The sequence below is a fragment of the Scophthalmus maximus genome, chromosome 10 (assembly GCF_022379125.1).
Source record: "Scophthalmus maximus strain ysfricsl-2021 chromosome 10, ASM2237912v1, whole genome shotgun sequence".
NCBI classification, from domain to species: domain Eukaryota; kingdom Metazoa; phylum Chordata; class Actinopteri; order Pleuronectiformes; family Scophthalmidae; genus Scophthalmus; species Scophthalmus maximus.
This window is the reverse complement of record NC_061524.1, coordinates 2023810-2050596: the sequence shown is the minus strand read 5'-3', so window position 1 is coordinate 2050596 and position 26787 is coordinate 2023810. Positions and strand designations below refer to the sequence as shown.

Sequence of the window (26787 nt, the reverse complement as noted above, 5' to 3'; positions counted from 1 at the left end):
ACCCGGGGCTCAGACAGACGGACAGACAGACAGAGACAGACAGACAGACATGCAGACAGGTAGGCAAGGACCCGGGGCTCAGACAGACAGACAGACGGCAGACACACAGGCAGACAGACAGACAGACATGCAGACAGGTAGGCAAGGACCCGGGGCTCAGACAGACAGACAGACGGCAGACACACAGGCAGACAGACAGACAGACATGCAGACAGGTAGGCAAGGACCCGGGGCTCAGACAGACAGACAGACGGCAGACACACAGGCAGACAGACAGACAGACATGCAGACAGGTAGGCAAGGACCCGGGGCTCAGACAGACAGACAGACAGACGGCAGACAGGCCGACAGACAGACAGACATGCAGACAGGTAGGCAAGGACCCGGGGCTCAGACAGACAGACAGACGGCAGACACACAGGCAGACAGACAGACAGACATGCAGACAGGTAGGCAAGGACCCGGGGCTCAGACAGACAGACAGACAGACGGCAGACAGGCCGACAGACAGACAGACATGCAGACAGGTAGGCAAGGACCCGGGGCTCAGACAGACAGACAGACAAACCAATAGACAGCAGACAGACAGACAGACGTCTCAAGAGTATAACCTCTCTGCTGCCTTTAAATATACAAATGTATTATGTCTGAAAATGTCTTTTATTTCTTTGAAGAACACAAAACATATGTATGATAATGAAAATCATAATACAGACAGAACCATAACCAAGTAAATTGTTCTGTTATTATTTTTATGCAAAGAATGATATTTTCCAAAAATTTTTAAGCAATTTTCCCCCCCCCTTCATTTATAAGCGCATGTGGGTGGAGGACGTCAGTGTCCATACAACACCCAGGTCGTGACCATATTAACGGCACTGATCATCATTCATATCCATACAACCTGTGTTTATGATTAAATTCTTTACTACAGCACACAATGGTTTACACAAGCACAAAGTTCTTCAGAGATCTAATATCAGACAGTGTTTTAAAGAAATAAAGACAACGAATCCAACAGGTTTTATTACAACAGGGGAGATGTATTCTTCAAAAGACACATTACTGACACGCATTTATATTTCTCATTTTACCAAAAATCAAATATTGCAAAAATGCTGGAAACAATCAATTATTCCCCTCCTGTAAATGATTTTATCAAAAGAGCAAGCGCTTGCCAAACTAGACAGGAGGGAACAGTAGAGACATAAGAACCAGTGTTACACGCTGCGTTCAAACAAATACATTCAAATATTCTGATGGATGAACACAATGAAGATGGATTCAAATAAAATATAAAATATAAAACTCACACAAATTTCGGACATTTGAAATCATGAACCTCAGTCTTTTTTTCAAATGCATTGCTACCAAGAAGCACTCAGTTGTATACATCAGCCTTTCTGCGACATATTAATAAAAACTTAAAACATTAAGCGTTGCATATAAGGAGCTGGTTTCCTGCAGTGGTGGAAGGTCACGGCGACGTACTTTAACTCAAGTACACGTTCTAAGTGCTTCTTCCAGTTTCTGAGTTTTTGGTCTCCCGCCTGTTATTTGACAACACTGCGGATTCAGCTCAACAATTAAATCAATTGATAAATTAGCAAATCAATAAGGACTAAATTCACAATCTTAACTGTTGTCACGTCTCATGTGCACATCAAATATTTTGAATACTTTTTAGTATGTGAAAGTTTCTCTTCATGCTTTTTTTTTAGACACGTAACATGTCACGTGTACTTCCACACGGTGGTGTTTGTACTTGTACTTCAGTAAAGCGTTGCAGTACTTCTTCCACCACTGGAATACGACGAACTGAAACGCGTCATGGACACCATCTGTCCTTCGTTTCCCCATCTCACATTAGTTTTTGTTCCCCGTCGCAGCACGGATGTCACATTAGTTGTTTTGTTTATTTAAGAAGAACACAAAATCACATTTTCATATCATGCTGTTCTCCCCTCGACTGGATGGAACAGGGGCCAGGAAAGAACCCATTGAATTGTGGCACGGGTCCGGACAAAGGGGCCCATCCAGGGATTTATTTTAAAATCACTTTCTTTATAACATTGAGAAGTTTTTTGATATTTTCCCAGGGAATGATGAACGGACATATCTGGGGCCCGAACATCTCAACGTGTTAGCAATTTGATGGGCCTTGGCAGAGACATGGGGTCCGGAACATTTTCACGGAGTTCGCCGTTCTCACGTGTAGGAGAAGTTGTGGAAAATGCAACATTTGCGTTCTCACATACAGATCCTGCGGAAGAATTCCAGGAAACTGTCCGGACTTCGGTTCATGTCTGAGTTCTATCTTGAACACACGCAGGGCTGAAGAGGACGTCCCGACGGACACGAGGCTCAAGAGACGAGGACATTGTTCATAAGAAGCGGAGTAGAAGCAAACTTGGTCGAAAGCGTTAGTAGTATCATACGGCAGCAGTTGTATGATGCTCTTCGGTAACATGTTCAACTTCTCACAGAAAATAAATAATACTTAAACCAAAATTAACTTTGTTTTAAATATTATCCCTTCATATCTAACAGCCTTTAAGCTCGACAGAAATAGTGATTTGACTGATATCGTGGCATATCTCCATACCGACCAATATGAAACAAGATCTATGGAGATAAGTTTGGGTTTTTTTTCGATATCGCCGGGGCCTCAACACACGTGTGGATCATGGAGCGATGGGGGCCAGAGGAGAATCTGGATCTGAGGGAACTTCTCTTTGCTCTCCGTTGAGACGTTCAGTCTCAGGACTGCCTGCCTTGTCCCCGGCAGCAGCAGGAGAAGTGGACCTCACCTCTGCAAGAGCATCTTCACCTCCTCCTGGATTTGGACAGATCCAGTTCTTGATGGCTTGTCGCTTCCAAACAGCAACAACAACAACAACAACAACAACAACAACAGCACCGATCCCAAAGAGGACACCAAGAACCTTCCCGACTACAGGAGAGGGAGTTGGATCCTTGTAGAACAGGTTCTTGAGGGGCTCGCTCTCCTCCATGCTGACTGGGTTTGTCATCCGACAGGAGATCGTTTCAACACCCTGCACCTCCTCGTCGTTCTGGAGGATGGTGTCTGGGCTCTTCTGCTCCGGCCCCCACGGTCCAGTTCCCTCCCTCCAGCTGTAGGTGACGGCCCCGGCCCCGGTGGCGTCTCCAGAGCAGGTCAGGGTGCAGTTGCTGGAGTCGGGGGAACAGGTCAGGGTTCTCATCTGCACCTCGGGCTCGGGCACTCTCTTGATCACTTGGGCCTGGTAAGTCAGACTCTGCTGCACCTTGTTGATCGCCACTTTAAAAAGCCCTGAGTCAGCTCCAGTCGTGTTCTCGATCACCAGCTGTCCGGTCGCCAGGTTCAGGTTCGCGCGTCCTTTAAACGACCTGTAGAATTCCAGGTCGGACTCGACCGCCGGGTCGGACTTGACCCACTCGGCCACCAGGTTTCCGTTCAGATCCCACACGATGCTGCTCAAGGCCCCGGACCCGGAAGGCGTCAGGACCAGCGGGTCGCCGACCACCACGTACACCGGGACACTCTGGCCCGCAGCGGAGCTCAGCAGGGCGGCGAGCAGCAGCAGTCTGGACCATGTGTGTCCCTCCATGTCCAGGAGACGGAACCGGAGGAACAGAAGCTTCGTGTCGGCAGATATAAGACGGAGTTCCCCGACGGACACGACAAGGGCCATCCACGCCCTCCTGCTTCCTGTCTCTTTCTCCTCCTCCTCCTCCTCTTCTTCTTCTTCTTCTTCTTCTTCTTCTTCTTCTTCTTCTTCTTCTACTTCTACTTCCTCTTCTTCTTCCTCTTCTTCTTTTTCCTTTTTTTGTCGGGCGGCAACCAGCGTTACGGCGCATTACCGCCACCTACCGTCATTTCCCAGTGCCTGTTTCGCTAACGTGTCTGCAATTTCATTGCCATTAATCCCTCTGTGAGCTGGTATCTAAATAGATGTGACCACATTATTCATATGCTATAATCTGTATAATGTTTCACAAATATCATTTACTATACCCGGCCTACTGTGAGATGTAATTGACTGTAATTCCTCCTGTCTCACTCACGAAAGAAGAAAAAAATACGTCCCGAAGGACCAGCGTTTGTTAGCTGTTCACGTTGTGCCTGATTGAAATTAAATCAATTTTAAAATATCATAAGATTCATTTAGCTGCTACAATGGGAACCGTTCACTCAAAGTGTGTGGTGATGGTTCTAGTCATGGGACCCGGGGCTCAGACAGACGGACAGACAGACAGAGACAGACAGACAGACATGCAGACAGGTAGGCAAGGACCCGGGGCTCAGACAGACAGACAGACGGCAGACACACAGGCAGACAGACAGACAGACATGCAGACAGGTAGGCAAGGACCCGGGGCTCAGACAGACAGACAGACAGACAGGCCGACAGACAGACAGACATGCAGACAGGTAGGCAAGGACCCGGGGCTCAGACAGACAGACAGACAAACCAATAGACAGCAGACAGACAGACAGACGTCTCAAGAGTATAACCTCTCTGCTGCCTTTAAATATACAAATGTATTATGTCTGAAAATGTCTTTTATTTCTTTGAAGAACACAAAACATATGTATGATAATGAAAATCATAATACAGACAGAACCATAACCAAGTAAATTGTTCTGTTATTATTTTTATGCAAAGAATGATATTTTCCAAAAATTTTTAAGCAATTTTCCCCCCCTTCATTTATAAGCGCATGTGGGTGGAGGACGTCAGTGTCCATACAACACCCAGGTCGTGACCATATTAACGGCACTGATCATCATTCATATCCATACAACCTGTGTTTATGATTAAATTCTTTACTACAGCACACAATGGTTTACACAAGCACAAAGTTCTTCAGAGATCTAATATCAGACAGTGTTTTAAAGAAATAAAGACAACGAATCCAACAGGTTTTATTACAACAGGGGAGATGTATTCTTCAAAAGACACATTACTGACACGCATTTATATTTCTCATTTTACCAAAAATCAAATATTGCAAAAATGCTGGAAACAATCAATTATTCCCCTCCTGTAAATGATTTTTTTATCAAAAGAGCAAGCGCTTGCCAAACTAGACAGGAGGGAACAGTAGAGACATAAGAACCAGTGTTACACGCTGCGTTCAAACAAATACATTCAAATATTCTGATGGATGAACACAATGAAGATGGATTCAAATAAAATATAAAATATAAAACTCACACAAATTTCGGACATTTGAAATCATGAACCTCAGTCTTTTTTTCAAATGCATTGCTACCAAGAAGCACTCAGTTGTATACATCAGCCTTTCTGCGACATATTAATAAAAACTTAAAACATTAAGCGTTGCATATAAGGAGCTGCTTTCCTGCAGTGGTGGAAGGTCACGGCGACGTACTTTAATTCAAGTACACGTTCTAAGTGCTTCTTCCAGTTTCTGAGTTTTTGGTCTCCCGCCTGTTATTTGACAACACTGCGGATTCAGCTCAACAATTAAATCAATTGATAAATTAGCAAATCAATAAGGACTAAATTCACAATCTTAACTGTTGTCACGTCTCATGTGCACATCAAATATTTTGAATACTTTTTAGTATGTGAAAGTTTCTCTTCATGCTTTTTTTTTAGACACGTAACATGTCACGTGTACTTCCACACGGTGGTGTTTGTACTTGTACTTCAGTAAAGCGTTGCAGTACTTCTTCCACCACTGGAATACGACGAACTGAAACGCGTCATGGACACCATCTGTCCTTCGTTTCCCCATCTCACATTAGTTTTTGTTCCCCGTCGCAGCACGGATGTCACATTAGTTGTTTTGTTTATTTAAGAAGAACACAAAATCACATTTTCATATCATGCTGTTCTCCCCTCGACTGGATGGAACAGGGGCCAGGAAAGAACCCATTGAATTGTGGCACGGGTCCGGACAAAGGGGCCCATCCAGGGATTTATTTTAAAATCACTTTCTTTATAACATTGAGAAGTTTTTTGATATTTTCCCAGGGAATGATGAACGGACATATCTGGGGCCCGAACATCTCAACGTGTTAGCAATTTGATGGGCCTTGGCAGAGACATGGGGTCCGGAACATTTTCACGGAGTTCGCCGTTCTCACGTGTAGGAGAAGTTGTGGAAAATGCAACATTTGCGTTCTCACATACAGATCCTGCGGAAGAATTCCAGGAAACTGTCCGGACTTCGGTTCATGTCTGAGTTCTATCTTGAACACACGCAGGGCTGAAGAGGACGTCCCGACGGACACGAGGCTCAAGAGACGAGGACATTGTTCATAAGAAGCGGAGTAGAAGCAAACTTGGTCGAAAGCGTTAGAAGTATCATACGGCAGCAGTTGTATGATGCTCTTCGGTAACATGTTCAACTTCTCACAGAAAATAAATAATACTTAAACCAAAATTAACTTTGTTTTAAATATTATCCCTTCATATCTAACAGCCTTTAAGCTCGACAGAAATAGTGATTTGACTGATATCGTGGCATATCTCCATACCGACCAATATGAAACAAGATCTATGGAGATGAGTTTGGGTTTTTTTTCGATATCGCCGGGGCCTCAACACACGTGTGGATCATGGAGCGATGGGGGCCAGAGGAGAATCTGGATCTGAGGGAACTTCTCTTTGCTCTCCGTTGAGACGTTCAGTCTCAGGACTGCCTGCCTTGTCCCCGGCAGCAGCAGGAGAAGTGGACCTCACCTCTGCAAGAACATTTTCACCTCCTCATGGATTTGGACAGATCCAGTTCTTGATGGCTTGTCGCTTCCAAACAGCAACAACAACAACAACAACAACAACAACAACAGCACCGATCCCAAAGAGGACACCAAGAACCGTCCCGACTACAGGAGAGGGAGTTGGATCCTTGTAGAACAGGTTCTTGAGGGGCTCGCTCTCCTCCATGCTGACTGGGTTTGTCATCCGACAGGAGATCGTTCTTACACCCTGCACCTCCTCGTCGTTCTGGAGGATGGTGTCCGGGCTCTTCTGCTCCGGCCCCCACGGTCCGGTTCCCTTCCTCCAGCTGTAGGTGACGGCCCCGGCCCCGGTGGCGTCTCCAGAGCAGGTCAGGGTGCAGCTGCTGGAGTCGGGGGAACATGTCAGGGTTCTCATCTGCACCTCGGGCTCGGGCACTCTCTTGATCACTTGGGCCTGGTAAGTCAGACTCTGCTTCACATTGTTGATCGTCACTTTAAAAAGCCCTGAGTCAGCTCCAGTCGTGTTCTCGATCACCAGCTGTCCGGTCGCCAGGTTCAGGTTCGCGCGTCCTTTAAACGACCTGTAGAATTCCAGGTCGGACTCGACCGCCGGGTCGGACTTGACCCACTCGGCCACCAGGTTTCCGTTCAGATCCCACACGATGCTGCTCAAGGGCCCGGACCCGGAAGGCGTCAGGACCAGCGGGTCGCCGACCACCACGTACACCGGGACACTCTGGCCCGCAGCGGAGCTCAGCAGGGCGGCGAGCAGCAGCAGTCTGGACCAAGTGTGTCCCTCCATGTCCAGGAGACGGAACCGGAGGAACAGAAGCTTCGTGTCGGCGGATAGAAGACGGAGTTCCCCGACGGACGCGTCACGAGCCGGCCACACCCAACTGCTTCCTGTTTCCCTACGAGGAGAAAAACACAACGGTGACGAAGGACCCGAGTTAATCAGCTGTTCGCGTCGCGCCTGATTGAAATTAAATCCATTTTAAAATATAATTTGATATATGTATTAAAATTACATGGTGGTGAGCAACGTCGGAATGAGTAATAATGTGTATAAGGAAAGTGAGCTGAAATAAATTCAGCGTGTCATTATATGTAAAATACCAAAAAAAAAAAAGATTGTCAAATTTATTTCAATGTGGGGGGGGGGGGGGGGGGGGGGGCGGCGATTGATTAAAATTAAATCAATTTTAAAATATAAATGAATTTTATATATATATACATATATATATTATCCAGCTTCGTTAACTTTTCTTCGCTTTCTCAAAAACCTTTGAATTCCTAAAAAGAAAAATCGTAATCATGTTTAAATAAGCACATTTCAAAAATACACATTCAATTGGTGGCATATTTATTTTTCAATTTTAAAATATGAATTTCGGCAAACCGTTCTGCAAAGTATATAATTCGTTAGATCTGCTGTGAGTGTGTTCTTCTCGATGACTTTTGAACAAAAAAAAATTTCACCTTTCGCTATCGCATTGAATGACCGTCACCTACATTATGAAAAATTTTAATGCATATTGCTTTGACATAAATAAAAACCAAATTAGAATAGAAAAATAAAATAACAGATTTTAAGATTGAGAAAGAAAAAAATTCTGGTGTCAGTGAAATCATAATAAAGCATTTCATTTACTCATAATTAATTGCACAACATAGACCGATACATTCGCTTACACTATAATATTTTAAGAAAAATAAATTATACATTCATTATTTTAATTTCTATTAAAGAAGTGGAATGTAAAACTGTATCAGACTTTACAAACTAAATTAATTCACAATGGCTACAGGATGCATTTGATAAGTACATCATTTAAGAAAAATTCCTAAGTGAATGATGGAATTTTAGAAATCTACTAAACCATTGTTTATTATATTATTCTTCATATTAATTTGTGTAATTTTTTATTTCCCAAAAAGTGAAAATAAATCACCGGATTCTCAAATGGAATAAAGAACACAGATTCCATTGAAAAGGTCCGTTTCCCTTTTTTAATCTGCTTCTTCGTCGTACGATGCTCGTCGGTTCATTTTGATTCTTCAGCCGCGTGTTTTTGAACAGGCACTTTTTCAGACAGACTCAGTCCAAACCGAAAGTAAAACCACAGCGGTGTCAGCCCGTCGACAAGTCCCGCGTCTCTCCGTGACGTCACCGCCGCGGTGCGAGCTGGGTCGGCGCGGTCACTCCCAAGATAAAAAACAACAACAAATAAATAAATAAATACAGGTTTATTTCACGGTGAAGCTTCGGTCCGACCTGTCAGTGTGTTATTGTGCTGTTCTTATGTTTTATTTTAAATGTTCTCGTTCATCTGAATGTTCAGTGACATGCTTTATAATTTTTAATTAATAAAAGTTCTTGAACTTCTATCGATTGTTTTTTTTTTTCCTTTTTCCAAATTAAATGTGGGGCATGAATGTGATGCATGGAAACACGTGGTTCTGCAGTGTTGTGGAAATATTGTAAACGGAACTGATGACGTTGTGATATCAAATTAACTATTAACATCCAAAATACTAATTATTCATCACCATGAATGAGTTGAATGTCACTTACAAAACCTAAATGAATCTCACGTCACAAAAGATTACATTTATTTTGTCATATTTGCTTTACTGCAGTCCACATACAGTAAACATACATGCAACATGCTAATCAGCTAGTCTATTGGACAAACTACATGTGGCGCTTTTTATTTGACTATATTCAATACAGTTTGGTCTTTGACAGTGACTATTCAAAATAAAGATATTTATGAATATATGTAAAATCAAAAAAACTGAGGAGGATCAAAGTAGAGAGGCTCCGAAAATTCTTATCAGTGTATCACTGGCTCAAATCAACATATTGCATCTGATATGCTGCGCTATGAATGAATATATATAAAGTATAAATAAGTACATGGTGAATGAACTCCTGACAGGTCATGTGACTGTAGGAGGAGACGGTGTCTCTCTCGGAGATTCTCCATGGAGTAAGACATCCGCGAAGGCCACTAGCACAGGATGTAGCGTAGCATCGCCTGTGGCGTTCATGGATGCGCAGAGCGAGATCCAGAACGCGGTTCGCTCTTCCTCATAACCCAGAGGCACGACAGGAGAGACGCTACTCTGCAGAATCCGTCGGCCCATGTCCAGGAAGTTGCACTGAAGTCAGAAAACTTTTCCTGGGTGAGCAACTCCCGTTGAAACGAATGGCGCCGCCATCTTGTCTGGGAGACTGAGCTAATTCTTTCCTAATTCCTATCAGTCCTCCTTTACACCTCTCCTTGACCTCATTACGTTTTCAACTTGAGGTCAAGGAATAGTAGATAGGAAGGACAATTCGACCACATCGTGGTTACTTCAGGTTGAACTCTGGTTTCCCGTCCGACGAAGACGGTTCTCTTTTTTCCGGGGTACATCACCATGGCGACTGATGCTGAGTGGCCGATGTGAATAAATTAAATGCGCTGACATTGTGAAAAATAAATCCCCCCTCTGTGGCTGTGTTGCAGGACTGTAAAAAAAAAAACATCCAATCAGAAAGTTCAGTCTGAAGAAAATCTCAATTTCCTCTGCTGGACAACAGGAAGTGAATTCCCCCCCGGCAGAAAACGGATGGAAGTCGCTTCCATCCGCGTGCCATTATCAGATAATGGGTTGTGATTGATCGCAAGTTTTCTGGGTTAGGGTTAGGGTTAGGGTTAGGGGAAATCACTTCCCAATGGCGGAGTTCCAGACCGTATTCTGGCAGAGCAAATTTAAGTGGGCTCCCAGAATTTGTCTGGGTCCCAGGCTCAGAGGTCTGGCTCTACTGAAGCTGTGTTCAGACATGAGGTTTCGGAACATGACAGTTTGCCTTTCACACATGACGAACGCGGCGGCAGACGTGTCCGAGTCAGACGTGTTCACACCTACAGGAACATTTCTGGAACATACAGATCCTGCGGAAGATTTTAGGAAAATGTCCGGACTTCAGTTCATGTCTGAAAGCAGCTGGAGTTCTATCTGGTTATTTCATACTGTTCTCACAACGCCGCTGTTTTGTTTTGGATTAAAGTATGAAGAGGATCGGAGGACGAGGATCTGACTAAGGCTGTGAGGAAGCTTCACTTCACTCTGCGTTGAGAGGTTGAGTCAACAGCCGCAGCAGAAGAACTGGACCTCACCTCTGTCAGAGCATTTTTTAACTTCCTCCTGGATTTGGGCACATCAAGCTCTTGATGGCTTGTCGCTTCCAAACCCCAACACCAACAGACACAAGACTCCCGGAGAGGACACCAAGAACCATCCCGACTACATGACCAGGAGGTGGATCCTTGTAGAACAGGTTCTCTAGGGGCTCGCTCTCCTCCATGCCGACTGGGTTTGTCATCCGACAGGAGATCGTTCTTACACCCTGCACCTCCTTGTCGTTCTGGAGGATGGTGTCCGGGCTCTTCTGCTCCGGCCCCCACGGTCCGGTTCCCTTCCTCCAGCTGTAGGTGACGGCCCCGGCCCCGGTGGCGTCTCCAGAGCAGGTCAGGGTGCAGCTGCTGGAGTCGGGGGAACAGGTCAGGGTTCTCATCTGCACCTCGGGCTCGGGCACTCTCTTGATCACTTGGGCCTGGTAAGTCAGACTCTGCTTCACATTGTTGATCGTCACTTTAAAAAGCCCTGAGTCAGCTCCAGTCGTGTTCTCGATCACCAGCTGTCCGGTCGCCAGGTTCAGGTTCGCGCGTCCTTTAAACGACCTGTAGAATTCCAGGTCGGACTCGACCGCCGGGTCGGACTTGACCCACTCGGCCACCAGGTTTCCGTTCAGATCCCACACGATGCTGCTCAAGGGCCCGGACCCGGAAGGCGTCAGGACCAGCGGCTCGCCGACCACCACGTACACCGGGACACTCTTGGCCGCAACGGAGCTCAGCAGGGCGGCGAGCAGCAGCAGCCTGGACCAAGTGTGTCCGTCCATGTCCGCGAGACAGAACCGATGCGACAGAACCTCTGTGGACTGCTGTCAGGGAAATCATAACAAAGCATTTAATTCACTCATAATTAGTTGTACAACAAAATACACAGATGCATTTGTTTACAATATAATCTACTAAAGGATAAATTATGAAGGAATTCTTTAATATATATTTAGTGGACTATAAAAGAAGACTTTACTCTTGCTGCCTCTCTTCTTACCGGCGTAGATCACCATGGTAACTGGCGCTGAGCGGCTAACCCGCTGAGGAGTCCGAGAGAACAAAGCCAGTCACCTGTCCAACTACTGACCAATCAGATCGCCGGAAAAAAACAGCGTCATCATTCTACAGGATCCCGACTGGGACAAAATAGTAAAGCGCCCCAAAAAAATGGAAAAAGGCAGAAAGGGCAAACTGTGTACATCATTATTTAAAAGGTGAAGGAACTTCCAACCAATCAGAGACGTCGATGGTACACTTTAGGATTGTGGGTATTGAAGTACTTCACAACGACATCGCCGATAGAACATGCTTTGATAGTTGAGGGTGATCAACGCCATGTCATCGGCCCCTCCCAGGGTGTGGGTCAAGAATATGGAGGTAAGCCAATCAGAGGAAAGGTCGGGGCGTGCCTCTGTCCTCCTCGGCTGTGGGGAGGAAAAAAGAGAATAACAGGAAATGTTGCTTTCCAGGGGACAGGAATAGTTTGTGAATGACTCGGTCACAGGGCGTCTGCGCTCGGACCAGAGACTCGGCTCCAAAGTTGCTGTTTATGATTTGAAGTTTGAGGCAATTCATTAACAGCTATTCTTTTTTTCCCCCTGAACTTCAACGCAGTTACACTTCATTTCTACACCTGACTTTAAAAAACTCCTCATAATTCTCAGAATAGAGAAAAAAAAAAGACTCATCTGGTTACCAGGTAAAAGAGGCAACATTTTAATTTTTGTTTTACAAAGCTGTCACTGCATCACTGACCGCCTGGTTCACATATATTCTGTCCCCAGGTCAAAGGTCATCCTCACATCGACCACGTTGGTCTAAGAACTACAGGGGCTCTTTATCTGTTGCCGCCTCCAAACTCTGGAACAATCTCGTTGTCCAACATCTGGTCCAGTCCCACTACGGATGATTTAAAAAAAAACAAAAAACTAATATTAAAGTCATACCTTATTCCATCATTTTTTTAATTCGGCATGATTCTGTTAATGTCCGTCATTATTTCCTCCGCCGAAGTACTGGAAGGCTTTCCACAAAATTTGAAAGAACATAGGCCAAGAAGTTTTTTGGGGCCAGATTCTAGAATATTTTTTAAAATCCTTTTCTAGAACTTTGGTGTTTTGGACATCGTCACTGATCAGTGGACTGATTCGGAGGTCTGAGCTCCGATGTTCCAGTTCTTCCCGTATTTATCGTTCTTCTTGATCAAACAGTTCATTATATGATTACCTTTCCAATACATTTCCACAGTTTCCTCACCGAGAAAACATCCTATATACACGTTCACTTTGTTTGTTACGCGTCCTGTTGAACCTTCAGATGAACCTCTGAACGCATTTGTACTTCCTTAAAAAGAAAAAGATAAATCATATGAAAGATTCGTCTGATAGCCCGTGTGGACAGGAGGAATAATTACATTAGTAGAAAAAAAACAAAAACAAGATTACATGCAAAGTTATGCAAAGAGGCGGCTAGACGCAAATTCGCTGAGCTCAAGTTGAAATATTTGCGCAATAGCCAATGAGCGTTGAGACCCCTCCTCCGTCACTGGGGTCTTTGTGGTCCTGTCATTGGATCATGAATGGAGGATCACCACTGTCGCTGTGTGCGCGCAGAACGACCGGGTGATGGAGAGGGATCGGCGTTAGGTGATCCGGGAAGTCAGACGCTAGCCCGTAAGCACAACCGCTTTGTTTGACTTTTCCATTTGCATTTTTCCCATTCAACAGTTCATGTTTACCTCCGTCTGTGTTTGTCTTTGTTCAGATGAGGTTTGTCAGACAAAGTGGAAAGAATTGAACAGGCAAATATTCCCACGATCGACGCAAATACGCACAAATATTTGCTCGCGATCGCGTCCGGTGTAAACGCACCTTCAGACGTTTTGGGGACAATTTTTTTGCAGGAGTGGAAATCCAGAGAAACGGCTCGTGTGCGCGAGTGAGACGTGGAAATCTGAGCGAGATCCTGTTTTGTTAATTCCGGAGCATTTCGCAAAAACCTCAGTTCCTTCGTCTCAGGAAAAACGTGACAGAACTTGTGTTTAGTTCTCAGGAACGAAACAGATTCAGAGTCAGATCTTTGTCTTCTGGGCTGTAAAAACCGAACAACGGGAATAAAACAAGTATAAATCTCTTTAATTTTACAAGCATCTTCAAAATGTTGGGACGATCAGTGCTAAAACAAGAGACAGTTCATGACACAGCTTCGTAATGTTTGAAGGACGAGACTAACAACACTGGAAAGAGTAGAAAGAGTTTAAATATGGTGTTAAAAGAATTAAAAGCGGTTTTAGTTCTGACAGCGGAGCGGCAGTCTGGACTTCTGAGGCGTCAACGCTGCTTCGCTTTCCATCACTTTCTGCCTGTTGGGAATCTTCGTCTCCTTCTTTCCTTTCTTCTGCTGGAAAAGAAAAAGAAAAAGAATAAGAATGTCAACCCAATCAAAATTTGTCACGTTTCAGCCTTTGGTTTTCTATCATACGTGGGTTCGGATATTCTCGCCGTCTCACCTTGAAGAAGGGAACGCGCTTGCTCTCGTTGAAGACGAGGTTCTCGTCGATGAAGGACGGCTCCGTGGCCACGCTTTCGTTGCAGGTGCTCAGCTCGTCCTCCAGAGAGTCCTGGACGCCACGGGGAGGAGAAACGATCAACACGTCAAAGTATCACGGGAGACGCGGACCGATCAGAGCGGAGGTTGTCGTGGAAACACAAACAGTGAACGTACGTGATCAAGCTGGCTGAGTTTGTCCTCCTCGTCCTCGGGCTCCTCGTCCTCGTCCTCCTCCATGGCCGCGAGCAGCTCCTCCTGCTGACTCCTCAGGTTCTCCAGCAGCTCGCCGCGGCTCCGAGACTTCACCAGCTGCCGGGGGTACACAAACTCCCGACGCTGAGGGGTGGCACCTGAAGGCAACAGCAGAGCCGGTTGGTGACTCGTGGACGAGACGTGATTCGGGTTTCTGTCGGGAGGTCGGATCTGAGTCGTTTACCGGTGGGAACGTCCCGCTGCAGCTCATCCTGCAGGAACCCGCTGACCAGCTCTCGGCTCGTCTCCACGTGCTCCTGCAGTTCGGCCCGCTGCTGGTCCAGAGCGGTCCGGTCCGCGGAGGTCTGCTTCTGCACGGCCACCAGGGTCCGCTTCACCTCCTCCTGCCGACACGACAGCTGCTCCCGCGCTCCGTGCAGCTGCTCAGCGCAGCGCGTCTCCACGCTCTGGAGGATTAAAGATCGGACACGTCACGAGGAGTCACATCCTCCGGGCGAAGTTTGTCCGACAGTGACGTTACGTTTCTTTTACCTGATGCAGCGTCTGAGCTTCAGTGGCGCTCTGCCCCGTCAGGGAGAGCTGTTCCTGGGCTCGCGTCTCCGCATGCTCCCCGACTCTGGAGCTCCACTGGAGGTCGCGTTCCACCAGACCTGCAGCCGCACATCGACAGCGTCAACACACTGAACGTCCCGGACGTGCACGTTTCAAAATAAAAGGGAGAAAAATGGTTCTGGTTCTGGTACCGGACACGGAGCAGTGGAGGTCGGAGCAGTAGCCCTTCATCTCCTCCAGCGTCTGTCGGCTTTCGTCAGCGTTCAGACGCAGTGAGGAGGCGAGCGAGGAGGAGGCGGAGGAGAGGACGTCCACCTGGGTCGAGGCCTGAAGCTCCACGGTGCTGCAGCCGCTGGAGACGCCACGAAAGAAAAACCCACTCAAAACTTAATACAAAAGGTTTGAAATTCTTTTTTCCAGCTATGACAAGTGTGTGTTGGTCGTCCGCTCACCTGCTGATGTTCTCCTGGAGGCCCTGCAGAGGTTTGTGCAGAGCTCTGGAGGCCGAGCGCAGATCGGCGTAGTCGCTCCGGGTCTCCATGCTCAGCAGGTTGAGCTGGTCCTGCAGACACTGGATGGTCTGCTTCATGCCCTGACAGACGGAAGAAGCGCAGCGCAGACGTTAACTTGTCTGTAGGGAAGAGAAAACGGTCCGATCGGTCGGCACCGCCGCGGGTCAGCTCTCACCGTCTGGTGTCGCTCCTGCGCCCGGCCGATCTCGTCCTCGAGTCGCTCGTGTTCCGCCTGCAGCGAGCTCAGGCCCAGCACGGCCGCCTCCCGCAGCCCCGCCAGCTGCTGGACCAGGCCGCTGAAGAACACGCCCGTCTCCTTCATCGCCTCCACCTGAGAGGGAGGAAGAGGAGGAGGAGGAGACGCATGTGAGACTCCATCACGAAGATAAATTACTAACGGCAGAACAGTAGCGTATCTCACCTTGTCGGCCAGAGCTCGCTGCGTCTCCACCGACGCCGTCAGAGTGTCGCTGAGCTCCCTGACAGCCGACAGGCCCGTCAGAGTCCGGACCACCAGGACGTCCTCCATGTCCTGCCGATGCTCCTCCTGCGCCCGGACAAGAATGCGGAAATACATCAGGCAGAGCGGCGATGATAGAGAGTTTCTGTGAAAGCGTGCATGTGGTCAGGGTTCTCACCAGCAGCTGCAGCAGACTCTCCTTGTCCCGCAGACACAGCGCCTCCTGCTGCTCCACCTTCGCCCGACAGCGGGCCACGCCGGCGGCCACCAGCTGCCCGACTCCGCCCACGAAGGACTCCACGGTGGTCAGGGCTCCTTTCAGCGCCGCCTCGTTCATGGAGAGCAAACCATCTGCACCAGGACACAAAGGGAAACAGAGACGAGCTCCGTGAACGTCCCGGGACATTCAACTGTTCCGTTCCCGCATGGACGGTTTCAAAAATGAAAATGCAGTCCAACGTCTGCGGCCTCAGAAACGCTCAGTCATCGGTGTGCAGCTAGTTTCACCGCAGCTCTCCGGTTCTTACCGATGGCGTGCGAGTAGCCGCTCAGCACGTCGTGCTGTTTGGTTCCCTGCTGCTGGACGCAGCGCTGCATGCGGCTGAACGCTCCGTCCATGCGCTGAGAGAAACTCTGCTGGATCTGCGTGTTGTGCTGCTCCACCTGTAGATTACAACAAACCAAGAGGCAGAACACGTCGGGCGTCAGAACGTTCCTACCCAGGAGCCTCGCTTCTAGATCGGTGAACGTGTGACATATGTCCCGAATACAGAAAGTCTTCAACTGAAGGTCCAGACTCTTAAGATCTTTGTCGTGACGTTCACGCTTTAAAAACCGTGAGCAGGTTCAGAGACAGGAAGTGTTTTCCGACCTTTTTCTTCCTGTCCAGTTTGTCGTGGAGACCAAACACGTCGCTGGTGCTGACGTCCACCGTCGTCAGCAGCTGGAAACAAGGACCAAAACGTTTTGTTTATTTTAAATATCAAAGATATAAGTAGTAAATCTCCCACGGAATGAAGAGACCAAATGTCACGTGACGCGGCGTCGCCGGTCCGTACCTGGCCGGCGGTGGTGTACAGCTGTTCCTGGACGGAGCTCAGCTCCGAGCAGACGAACTCCTCCTGACTCAGCTTCTCTCTGGTCTGCAGCAGGTCTCTGCTCGTCTCCTCCAGCCTGAAACACACGGAGCGCCTCAGTTCCACGCGTCGCACACATTCTAAAAGAAACCTTCTGCGGCTGTTGTGAGGGCGACGCCTCACCTCTGCTGCTTCTCGTCCAGGTCGACCGTGACCTGCTCCAGCCTGGTTTTATTGTCTGTGAACAACTCGGTCACCTGCAGACAGGAGCGTGTACGCGACACTGTGTTTAATGTGACGTCTGAGAGATATATATATATATATATTATTGATCTGTTGCCACACAAAGCGACCGCGACAGAGACAAACTGTGTGACAAAGGAGCTTCAGGCTAAAAGTCTGGTACCTTCTTCAGCTCCTCCTCCATGGCAGCGATCCGCTCCGTGTATTCCACAATCTGCTCCTCGCCAGCGGTGATCTGACCCATCATACCCCTGCACAACACACACACACACTTTATTCAACTTCCTTCATCGGGTTCATGAGACAAAAAGAAAACTCAAATCATTTCGTGGCCCTGACAGAAAAACTTAGTGTTAAAACTGAAATATAATTTACAAGCTGTCCTCAAAAGGTAGACGGTGTCTTTGAGGACAACAGATGAAAATTTGATTTTTGTAAGTAACATTATTACGGTTATTTCTGGAAATACGATTATTTCTGGATCGATTGAACAGACGTTAAACGCCCCCCCCCCCCCCCTTTTTTTGACAGCTCAGAACATAAAGTAAAATATTTAAAAAGTAATTTTCTTCTAAAACATGGCGGATTTTTTCTTTTCTCTTTTGAATCACTGTAAATTTAATATATATATATATATATATTTTTTTTAAATCTTTAACCACCAGAAAGCCGAGCGGAGCATCGCACGCACGCGTTCAACAAAATGTTCAATAACTCATGAACCTTTTAAAGATAAACACAAGATTCAAACAGTGTGTGAACCGTGGGATTCTTCGCTTTCCGAGGAGACTCGAACGCCGCCTGTACGACAAACCGACAGTCACACGGGATCAGAGGCGTTCTGACTTGCGGGAAGGGAAACGTCCTCTACTGTCCCAAGTGTATCATGTGGTCGTTTCAGTGAAACTGCGCCTCCTAGTGTCAGAACCCAGAAGTGACAAACATCTAAATAAACTTTATACACTGAAATAACTTATTTCTTTTAGGTCGAATTTGGTTCACACACACACACTTTTTTTTAAGTGCAGAAAGAAAGAGGAAGTTCCTAGGAATCAAATTACGTATGACACTTATAATAAATGACTCGAAGAATCATCAAAATCACGTCGAGCCGTTTTTGTCTCTGGAGGCTAATTCAAAACACATTCGAAGTTGAGTTTTAGATCTTTTTTCTTCAAAGTTAGAGGTAAAGTGAGATTCCCCGTAAAAGTTGTGGAGAAAAAGAATCCTGTCGTTCCGTGTGACCTACTCGTAGTTTTCCGACGACAGATAAACTCCGTTCTTGTCTCGAGTGGCGGCGAGGTCTCGCTTCAGACGCTCGATCTCCTCCGTGTACTCCTGCACACACACACACACACACACACACACACACACACACACACACACACACACACACACACACACACACACACACACACACACACACACACACACACACACACACACACACACACACACACACACACACACACACACACACACACACACACACACACACACACACACACACACACACACACACACACACACACGATGTTGAGACGTCGACATTCACGGTAACTAAAGTCGTATTCAACAGGCAGAGCAGAAACAGGAAGTGACGCTCGTCCACCTTGATGAGCGTCCGCTTGGTGAGCTTCTGGTTGACCTCGGGCTTGTTCATGATGTTCTTGGCTCTGCTGGCGTACTCCAGCGTGCTCAGCGTCTCCTGCTCGGACACAAACACACACACACACACACACCGTGAAGAAGAAGAAGACGAGCGGAGGTGGAGGGCAGAGGGGGAGGAAGAGGAAGCAGAACAAACCTCCATGTTGCTGGACGACGGCGACACGGTGGCGATGATGGACGTCCTCGTTCGTCCTCCCAGCGAGTCCTGCAGGATCCTGGTCAACTTCGACTCCCTGAGGGAAGAGGGAAGATTAATAACTGAGACAATAACAGAGATGAACAGGGTTCTCACACATTTCCATTTCCAAATTCCAGACTATTTTCAGACTCAAATTTCCTTCTTCTCCGTAAATTTTGTCAAACCATATTTGACACCTGAGTACAAATAGAAGTTCATTAAGTAAATATTATTATGTAAATAAATCCTTTTAAAATCCAAATGTTAACATATTACATTCTGACTGTGTAGTTATTATGATCCACTTTATACACGGTAAGTCACGGTGTCTGCGGATTGGTATTGAAATATTGATACTTCCAATTCCAACGCTACCTGTTGTAGGACTGATATTTTCAAAACTCTTCCTTTTTTCCACAGCTGAATATTACTAAAATCAAATTCCATACTGCGCAGGATTCCTGTAATAAATCAGTAATAACCCTGAATAGTAAATATTCTTTTACAAGTAAAGAATGATGGTGACTCACCATCGTCCAATTGGTCCTGCCACAATTGTCTTTATCATGATAATAAAAATCTGCGAAGCTGCTTTGGAGTTTGACTGTAGTTCAGATCTACGACGCTGCGCTTAGTAAAAACTTCACAGAGCATCAGAGATTTAAACTAATAGAGATTTAAATTAATTAAATTGATAAATTGTCTGGCACTGATCTGTGGAATGAGGGGATTTTCTGGGTTTATGATCGTCGGTGTGCGAGTCGGTACCTGTACGGGACGTGCGGCCTCTTCTCCACCAGGGCGGTGATCACGCGGCCCAGCGTCAGCAGCGACTGGTTGATGTTTCCCGCCTCGCGAGCTCGCTTGTCCACCGCGCCCGAGCGCCCGATGTTCTCGCTGCCGGCGAGGTCGACCTGCGGAGGAACCACGTTTACAGTCGAGCTCGGACTAATGAAACCAGAACTTCAAAATATAAAACAACTTTTTCCAGGAACGCCAACAGGTCATTAATGTCAAGTGACCACTCTTGAATTTCAGTAATACAATATAAACATATATACATCAGGTATCCAACTACTCGTTATTCTGCAGATTATTGTCGACTTATCGTTCTGTTAGCCCAAAAAATATTTCCCATAACGCTCGACAAGGTGACACATTAAAAACACGAGGGGCTTATTACCAGGTTGAGTTTTCCGATCTTCACCAGCTCCTCTCCGTCCATAGTGATCTCCTTCATGTGGATTGTGACGGAGAACACAGAGTGCGAACGACTGCACAGACACAAAAAGCAGAACGTTGAACATACAGAAGCCAAAAGGTCGGAAATAAAATAGCAGAAGATTCTCGCGCCGCCGCCGCCGACCTGGAGTAGGCGTTCATGAGCGTGGAGGCCGTCCTCCTCTTGGCCGAGCCTCGCTCCAGGATCTGATAGACCTCGTCCTTGTTGTGAACCGTCACCTCCTCCAGGCCCTTGACCACCACGCCACGCTGCAGCACAGGAGATATTAATAAAACATAACACATCAGAAGCAGAATCATTGGCTTGAGCAGAAGGACGGGTTCACAGTCCAGTTAAAGTAATCGTTCATGTTTTGAGCTGCAAGTTAATCGATTAGTAATAAACTAAATTAATCTCCATCTATTTTGATAACAATCGGTTCAAGTAGTTTTTTATAATGAAAAACTCAGTCATATTTCTCTGATTTCAGCTTCTTAAAAGTGAATATTTTCTGGTTTCTTTACTCCTCTGTGACAGTGAACTGGATCTCTTTGGTGTGTGGACAAAACAAAACATCATGTTGGAGTTTGGGGAAACGAGATCCACATTTTTCACCATCTTATGAAATTTTGGGTTCCAGGGTTGAATCTCATTATAAAAGCAGCATCCTGGTCTTTTTTACATCCAAAATCTCTCGTCTTTTCTCTTCCTGTGTGGAGTTTCAGATTTCATGTCATTCTGTTAGTTCTGATCTAAAAGACCCGACTGCTGCGTCAGGAAACATTTACTACTTTCGTCCTAAAGCGAAAGGGAAATGAGCAAAGTTAGAAGATGCGTAAACACCTGAGACACTTTCAAAAGAATGTGTTGCATCCTGGCAACATCAGACATCAGAACATCTTTCTTTCTCCACCGACCTTGTTGCGCGGGTCGTCGAACAGCTGCAGCCGCTCGGTGACGTCCTCGCTCGGGCTGAGCAGGTCGAACAGCTCCTCGTTGTAGATCTCCAGCAGCGACACTTTGACGGAGAACTCGGTGCCGTTCTCCGAGAGCTTCTCGAAGATCTGGTGCAGCGTCCGCGGGATGATCCCGGCCAGAGGGTCCTGGCGACGCAGAGGACAAAGCTCGGGTCAGTCCACGTTTGACCTCTGTACCCCGGACAGAACCGGGCGCCATCGAGTGACGTCGCTTTTTTAATAAATATACAGCTTTATTTTTCACCTTTTTGTTTGACTTCTTAAATCTTCTCATGTGTAGTAAAACTTTAGAATGTGATGAAAAGTGTTTTGGACTTTAATTTGGGTTAAAGTCTCCAAATTTCTAATCCATTTATATATATATATATAAAAATTAAAAAAAAAACAGATTTTTACTGATAATTCCAAACATGTCTTTTTTATTTTCTCCCTCCCGTCACTGAGACCCGACAGGAGCCAAGATGGCGGCCGAGCTCACCTCCTCCCAGGTGAACTGTTCGTCCGGACTCCGCTCCCCCTCCATGGTGAACGTCTTCCCTGTTCCCGTCTGACCGTAGCTGAGAGAGGAGACGAAAACAAATCACAAACTTTTACCGCAATAAAAAACAACATTAACATTAATAATATTAATAGAGGTTGATCTTGTTTCACACGTTTACTGAAACGTTTTAAACTCACGCAAATACAGTGCAGTTGTATCCCATGATGACTTCATCCAGGATGGGACACACGACGCTCCGGTACACGTCGATCTGCTTCGCGGCCGGACCGAACACCTGAGCACAGAATCATTACATTAAAAAAATATATTTAAGATTATGGAACGAATTCTCCTCCACTGGACGAATATCTGAACACTGAGCTGCTGCAAGTCGGGAAAATTAGTATGGAAGTGAATTTGTGTCACAGGACTTTGACATTTAAAAAGGCATTGAATTTATGAATGAATGGATTTTTGTTTAGCCTCTGAATTAATTTCTTCAAAACACATAATTTTAATGCTGAAAAATTAAATTGTACACAAACTTTCAAAGTCTCGCGAGACAGGTTTGCTTCCGTATTAATGAATCTACCGACAGAGAATTAATCTTTGCAACTATTTTGATCATCAAGTCAAGACTTTTTTTTTTTAAACATCAATGCTGAATACTTTGTGAGGATATTACAGGAGGATACATGCCTTTCTTTATCCCATGTAACAATTTACTGAATATTTGGGGTTTTCAAAATTTTAAATACAAAAGAATTTGTGTCTGCACAATAAATAAATCACCCAGTTTGTTAAACGACTCGTCAGGCGTGACAACGTTTCCACTCACCATGTCGAACGTGTACGTCTTCCTCGACGCCTTGTCGTTCATCCCGCCCGTCCTCACCAGCACCTCCTTCCTGCCCTGGTCGCAGTCGATCACGCCGTGCGACGACTTGCGCTCCATCGTGTTGAACGGCCTGAGAGCAGAAAAACGCAGACGCGACGACGGGTGAGACTCGTCTGACCAACAACGACGTAGACACGGTGACATCAAATCAGATTGAACTCAGGATTCTCAGTAGGAACAATAACACACTGATGTAATTTACGTATAATCACATTTTTGTAATAGTCAAATTCTAATTAAAGATGATTAAGACGTAGATATTGATTTTAAATCAAGTCGGAGGCGTGGATCAATAACAGCACTCGAGATTTCCCTGCCAGCTGAACTCATATTACTAATATCGACCAATATGAGCCTTTCACAGACACATCAGTATTTACAGATATGAAATATTGTATCGTACAGAATAAACAATGCAGAAGAAAATACGCATTCATGTTTAAACATTTTACGTAAAATGATTTATGTTTATTTTCTTGATTCAACTTATTCATATTTGGTTGTGTTCGCATTTTCTTTTTATTTATGACAAGGTTTATGGTTAGACTGTGATATCAAGACTCGATTTCTTTGTCATAAAGGTTTGATAACGATATTTGAGGAATCATTAACAAGATAAAAAAATACATACACATGCAGACGAAAGCACAAATAAATACATACACACATACATACATACATACATACATGCACGCACACACATATATACACACACACACACACACACACACACACACACACACACACACACACACACACACACACACACACACACACACACACACACACACACACACACACACACACACACACACCCCTCACCTGCATCGCACCACCACCTGGATGTTTCGACCCTTCTCGTCCCGTTTGATCCCGCTCAGGTTGTGTGACGTCATGGCTCCTCTCCTCCTCTCCTCCTCGGGGTTAAATCTGCTAAACACCGACACTTCCGGTGAGCACGTAAACGCCACCTGACACGGGAGAGAGCGTCCGATTATTAAAAACAATAAGTTTGTTGAGGGCTGCGGTTCGAAAAAGACGCGACAAGAAGAAACTCGTCTCCGTCGTTAGCTTGTTAGCTCCCGCTAGCCAAACTACCACAGGACGTTTCAATATTGATGGAACTCACCGGGAGACCGAGTGAACTTCTCCGCTTCTCCCTCGACGACGTGTCCGCGGATTGTTTCCACCGGTCGAACGTCTGACAACTTGTATTGACCCCGTCAACTCGACCCTTCTCCCGCAGCAGCAGCTCGCGCACACTCCGCTTCTCTGGCGCTCTGAAGCCTCCGACCACACAACTGTTCGAATTGTACTTTTAAATTTCCACCAGCCAATGGCGGAAGAGGAACGGCCAAACAAACGACCCCGTTGGTCAGGGAGGCGACACGTGACAGCAGGAGCGCGGAGCATCACGGGAGGTTGTTAGTAGTAAAAATGACCGTCTCTTTCCAGCAGGTGGCGACATTTGTTCTGAAAACTATTATTATTTTACATTGATTATTTTTGTACATGTATAATATTGTATTTATTATTCAATATTTTTTCCACAGTCATTTTTTGTTTGTTTTTAACATGTTTTGTTTTATACACATTATTTTTTACATGTATTATATATATTTCTATATTACTTTGTATTTCTTATTCTTACATGTGTTATATTGTATCCATTATTTATCAGTTATTGTGTATTTATAATGTTCATATGCATCAATATTATATGAATTAAATGTTTTTATTTTATTTATTCATAATCTTATATGTCCCTTTTGTACTACTAGCTGTTTGTTATTATTTTTTACATGTATTATTTGATATTCATCATTTATCATTCATTATTTGTACTTTCTTATTTTTCCATTCATTATGTTCCATTTGTGTGTTTCAGGTTTGTGAGGTGCAGCAGCAGCAGTAATCCATCTGGACCGTCCGCCCACTCGGCCCCCTGAAGAGGATAGGGGGGTTGCCCTTTCTGCTCTGGCAACCCCTTTACCACACACACACACACACACACACACACACACACACACACCTACACACATATTAACGCATGTATGGAATCAAAGATACATGAAGAACAAACAAAAATCTGCTTTTTGTTGTTGCATCAGCCTCACTTACAGTTTCGTTGGAGGCTGAATGTTGTGCTGTAATGAACACAGGATCGGGGGGGGGGGGGGGGGGGGGGGGGGGGGGGTTGTTGTTCCACCATTGTAGGTCATCACAGACACTGTAAATAATAATGAAATCGATTTGAAGGTGAAGTTGACACTGATTTGTTATACCTGACATACAAACTGTGTTTGATCAACACATCTGACCTCCGACGTCCATGTGAGTTCAAAAAACTGTGCTTGGCGCTTTGGGACAACAGCGCTTTGATTTTAACTGAGTCACAGATACTAGTCAAATGTCTCGGTTATAAAATGTTGATATGAACAATTTTGTTTATAATCATCGAGCAAACATGTGATTACGTTTCTTCTTCATTAGGGTTCGATAACAACATATTTTAAATCACTGTGAGTCCTTTAAAAAATATATATATAATCATCAGTCCGATATATCGGTATCAGTTATTTTTTACTATCTAATATCTTTGTCGACACAGCGGTCAAGGCTCTGAGGCCCGGCTGCAAGCCTCTCGAGTCGGGACTCGGCAGAGTCCGGCCCGAGGACCTGAGGCCCGGTGGCTCATCGCGGAGCAGGAATTCAGCAGCGAATCTGGAGCCTGAACCACGAGGATCAGAAGAATCCTGATGTAACTGTGAATACAATGATCTGATCCTGATCTATGAGACAAGACCTGATCTGTGAGACGAGACCTGGACGAGACCTGATCTGTGAGACAAGACCTGGACAAGACCTGATCTGTGAGACGAGACCTGGACGAGACCTGATCTGTGAGACAAGACCTGGACGAGACCTGATCTGTGAGACGAGACCTGATCTGTGAGACGAGACCTGATCTGTGAGACAAGACCTGATCTGTGAGACGAGACCTGGACGAGACCTGATCTGTGAGACGAGACCTGATCTGTGAGACGAGACCTGATCTGTGAGACAAGACCTGATCTGTGAGACGAGACCTGATCAGTGAGACGAGACCTGATCTGTGAGACAAGACCTGATCTGTGAGACGAGACCTGGACGAGACCTGATCAGTGAGACGAGACCTGATCTGTGAGACAAGACCTGATCTGTGAGACGAGACCTGATCTGTGAGACGAGACCTGATCTGTGAGACGAGACCTGGACGAGACCTGATCTGTGAGACGAGACCTGATCTGTGAGACGAGACCTGATCTGTGAGACGAGACCTGATCTGTGAGACAAGACCTGATCTGTGAGACGAGACCTGATCTGTGAGACGAGACCTGATCTGTGAGACGAGACTTGATCTGTGAGACGAGACCTGGACGAGACCTGATCTGTGAGACGAGACCTGGACAAGACCTGATCTGTGAGACGAGACCTGATCTGTGAGACGAGACCTGGACAAGACCTGATCTGTGAGACAAGACCTGATCTGTGAGACGAGACCTGATCTGTGAGACGAGACCTGGACAAGACCTGATCTGTGTGACGAGACCTGATCTGTGAGACGAGACCTGGACAAGACCTGATCTGTGAGACGAGACCTGGACGAGACCTGATCTGTGAGACGAGACCTGATCTGTGAGACGAGACCTGATCTGTGGAATGTTTTTCACGTGAAAGGTCAAACATCACATCACAGGTCCGGTGTCTGGGTCTGAGTCCAAGATGGTCTGTGAAGAAGGGATTTATACTCTGACAGAGACAATGATGTCAGATGTCGTCTCCACCATCAGCAGCTGCTGCTGCCTTGCTCCGGGTACGA

General features: G+C 46.0%; 4 protein-coding genes and 1 long non-coding RNA gene across 9 annotated transcripts; 1 reads left to right on the top strand and 4 right to left on the bottom strand.

Annotated features, from left to right (window-relative positions):
- Positions 1-1010: 1010 nt before the first annotated feature.
- On the bottom strand, positions 1011-3817 carry LOC124850731. The gene has a single exon (XM_047334861.1). It carries the CDS (start codon positions 3693-3695, stop codon positions 2685-2687), a length of 1011 nt encoding a protein of 336 aa, XP_047190817.1. The 5' UTR covers positions 3696-3817; the 3' UTR covers positions 1011-2684.
- A 1099-nt stretch (positions 3818-4916) lies between these two features.
- Positions 4917-7520, bottom strand: LOC118283593 (carcinoembryonic antigen-related cell adhesion molecule 21-like). The gene has a single exon (XM_035605735.2). It carries the CDS (start codon positions 7518-7520, stop codon positions 6744-6746), a length of 777 nt encoding a protein of 258 aa, XP_035461628.2. The 3' UTR covers positions 4917-6743.
- On the bottom strand, positions 7510-12004 carry LOC124850732. 4 transcript variants are annotated; one of them, XM_047334865.1, is made up of 3 exons: positions 11870-11988; positions 10888-11714; positions 7510-7629 (listed from the first exon to the last, which is right to left on the bottom strand). In XM_047334865.1, the coding sequence occupies exon 2, from the start codon at positions 11670-11672 to the stop codon at positions 10905-10907; it is 768 nt and encodes a 255-aa protein (XP_047190821.1). In that variant the 5' UTR covers positions 11673-11714; positions 11870-11988; the 3' UTR covers positions 7510-7629; positions 10888-10904. The 4 variants fall into 4 exon arrangements, with proteins under 4 accessions (XP_047190821.1, XP_047190820.1, XP_047190819.1 ...); XM_047334864.1 differs by lacking the exon at positions 7510-7629 and adding an exon at positions 9315-10235; XM_047334863.1 differs by lacking the exon at positions 7510-7629 and having other exon boundaries at positions 9315-11714; positions 11891-12004.
- A 154-nt stretch (positions 12005-12158) lies between these two features.
- On the top strand, positions 12159-12780 carry LOC118283595. The gene is made up of 3 exons (XR_004784605.2): positions 12159-12270; positions 12508-12592; positions 12678-12780. It is a non-coding gene; the product is annotated as an uncharacterized LOC118283595 (long non-coding RNA).
- Positions 12781-14006: 1226 nt separating this feature from the next.
- kif11 (kinesin family member 11) lies at positions 14007-24230 on the bottom strand. Of its 2 annotated transcripts, none has more exons than XM_047334860.1 (27): positions 24055-24230; positions 23748-23896; positions 22866-22995; positions 22225-22322; positions 22025-22103; positions 21487-21672; positions 20714-20838; positions 20531-20621; positions 20116-20261; positions 19306-19402; positions 19111-19206; positions 18748-18836; positions 17662-17749; positions 17439-17512; positions 17238-17352; positions 17051-17122; positions 16707-16842; positions 16358-16530; positions 16141-16266; positions 15895-16050; positions 15660-15799; positions 15399-15559; positions 15187-15305; positions 14879-15101; positions 14617-14792; positions 14402-14512; positions 14007-14289 (listed from the first exon to the last, which is right to left on the bottom strand). In XM_047334860.1, exons 2-27 carry the CDS (start codon positions 23819-23821, stop codon positions 14182-14184), a joined length of 3189 nt encoding a protein of 1062 aa, XP_047190816.1. In that variant the 5' UTR covers positions 23822-23896; positions 24055-24230; the 3' UTR covers positions 14007-14181. The 2 variants fall into 2 exon arrangements, with proteins under 2 accessions (XP_047190816.1, XP_035461623.2); XM_035605730.2 differs by having other exon boundaries at positions 14007-14292; positions 24055-24212.
- Positions 24231-26787: the final 2557 nt, after the last annotated feature.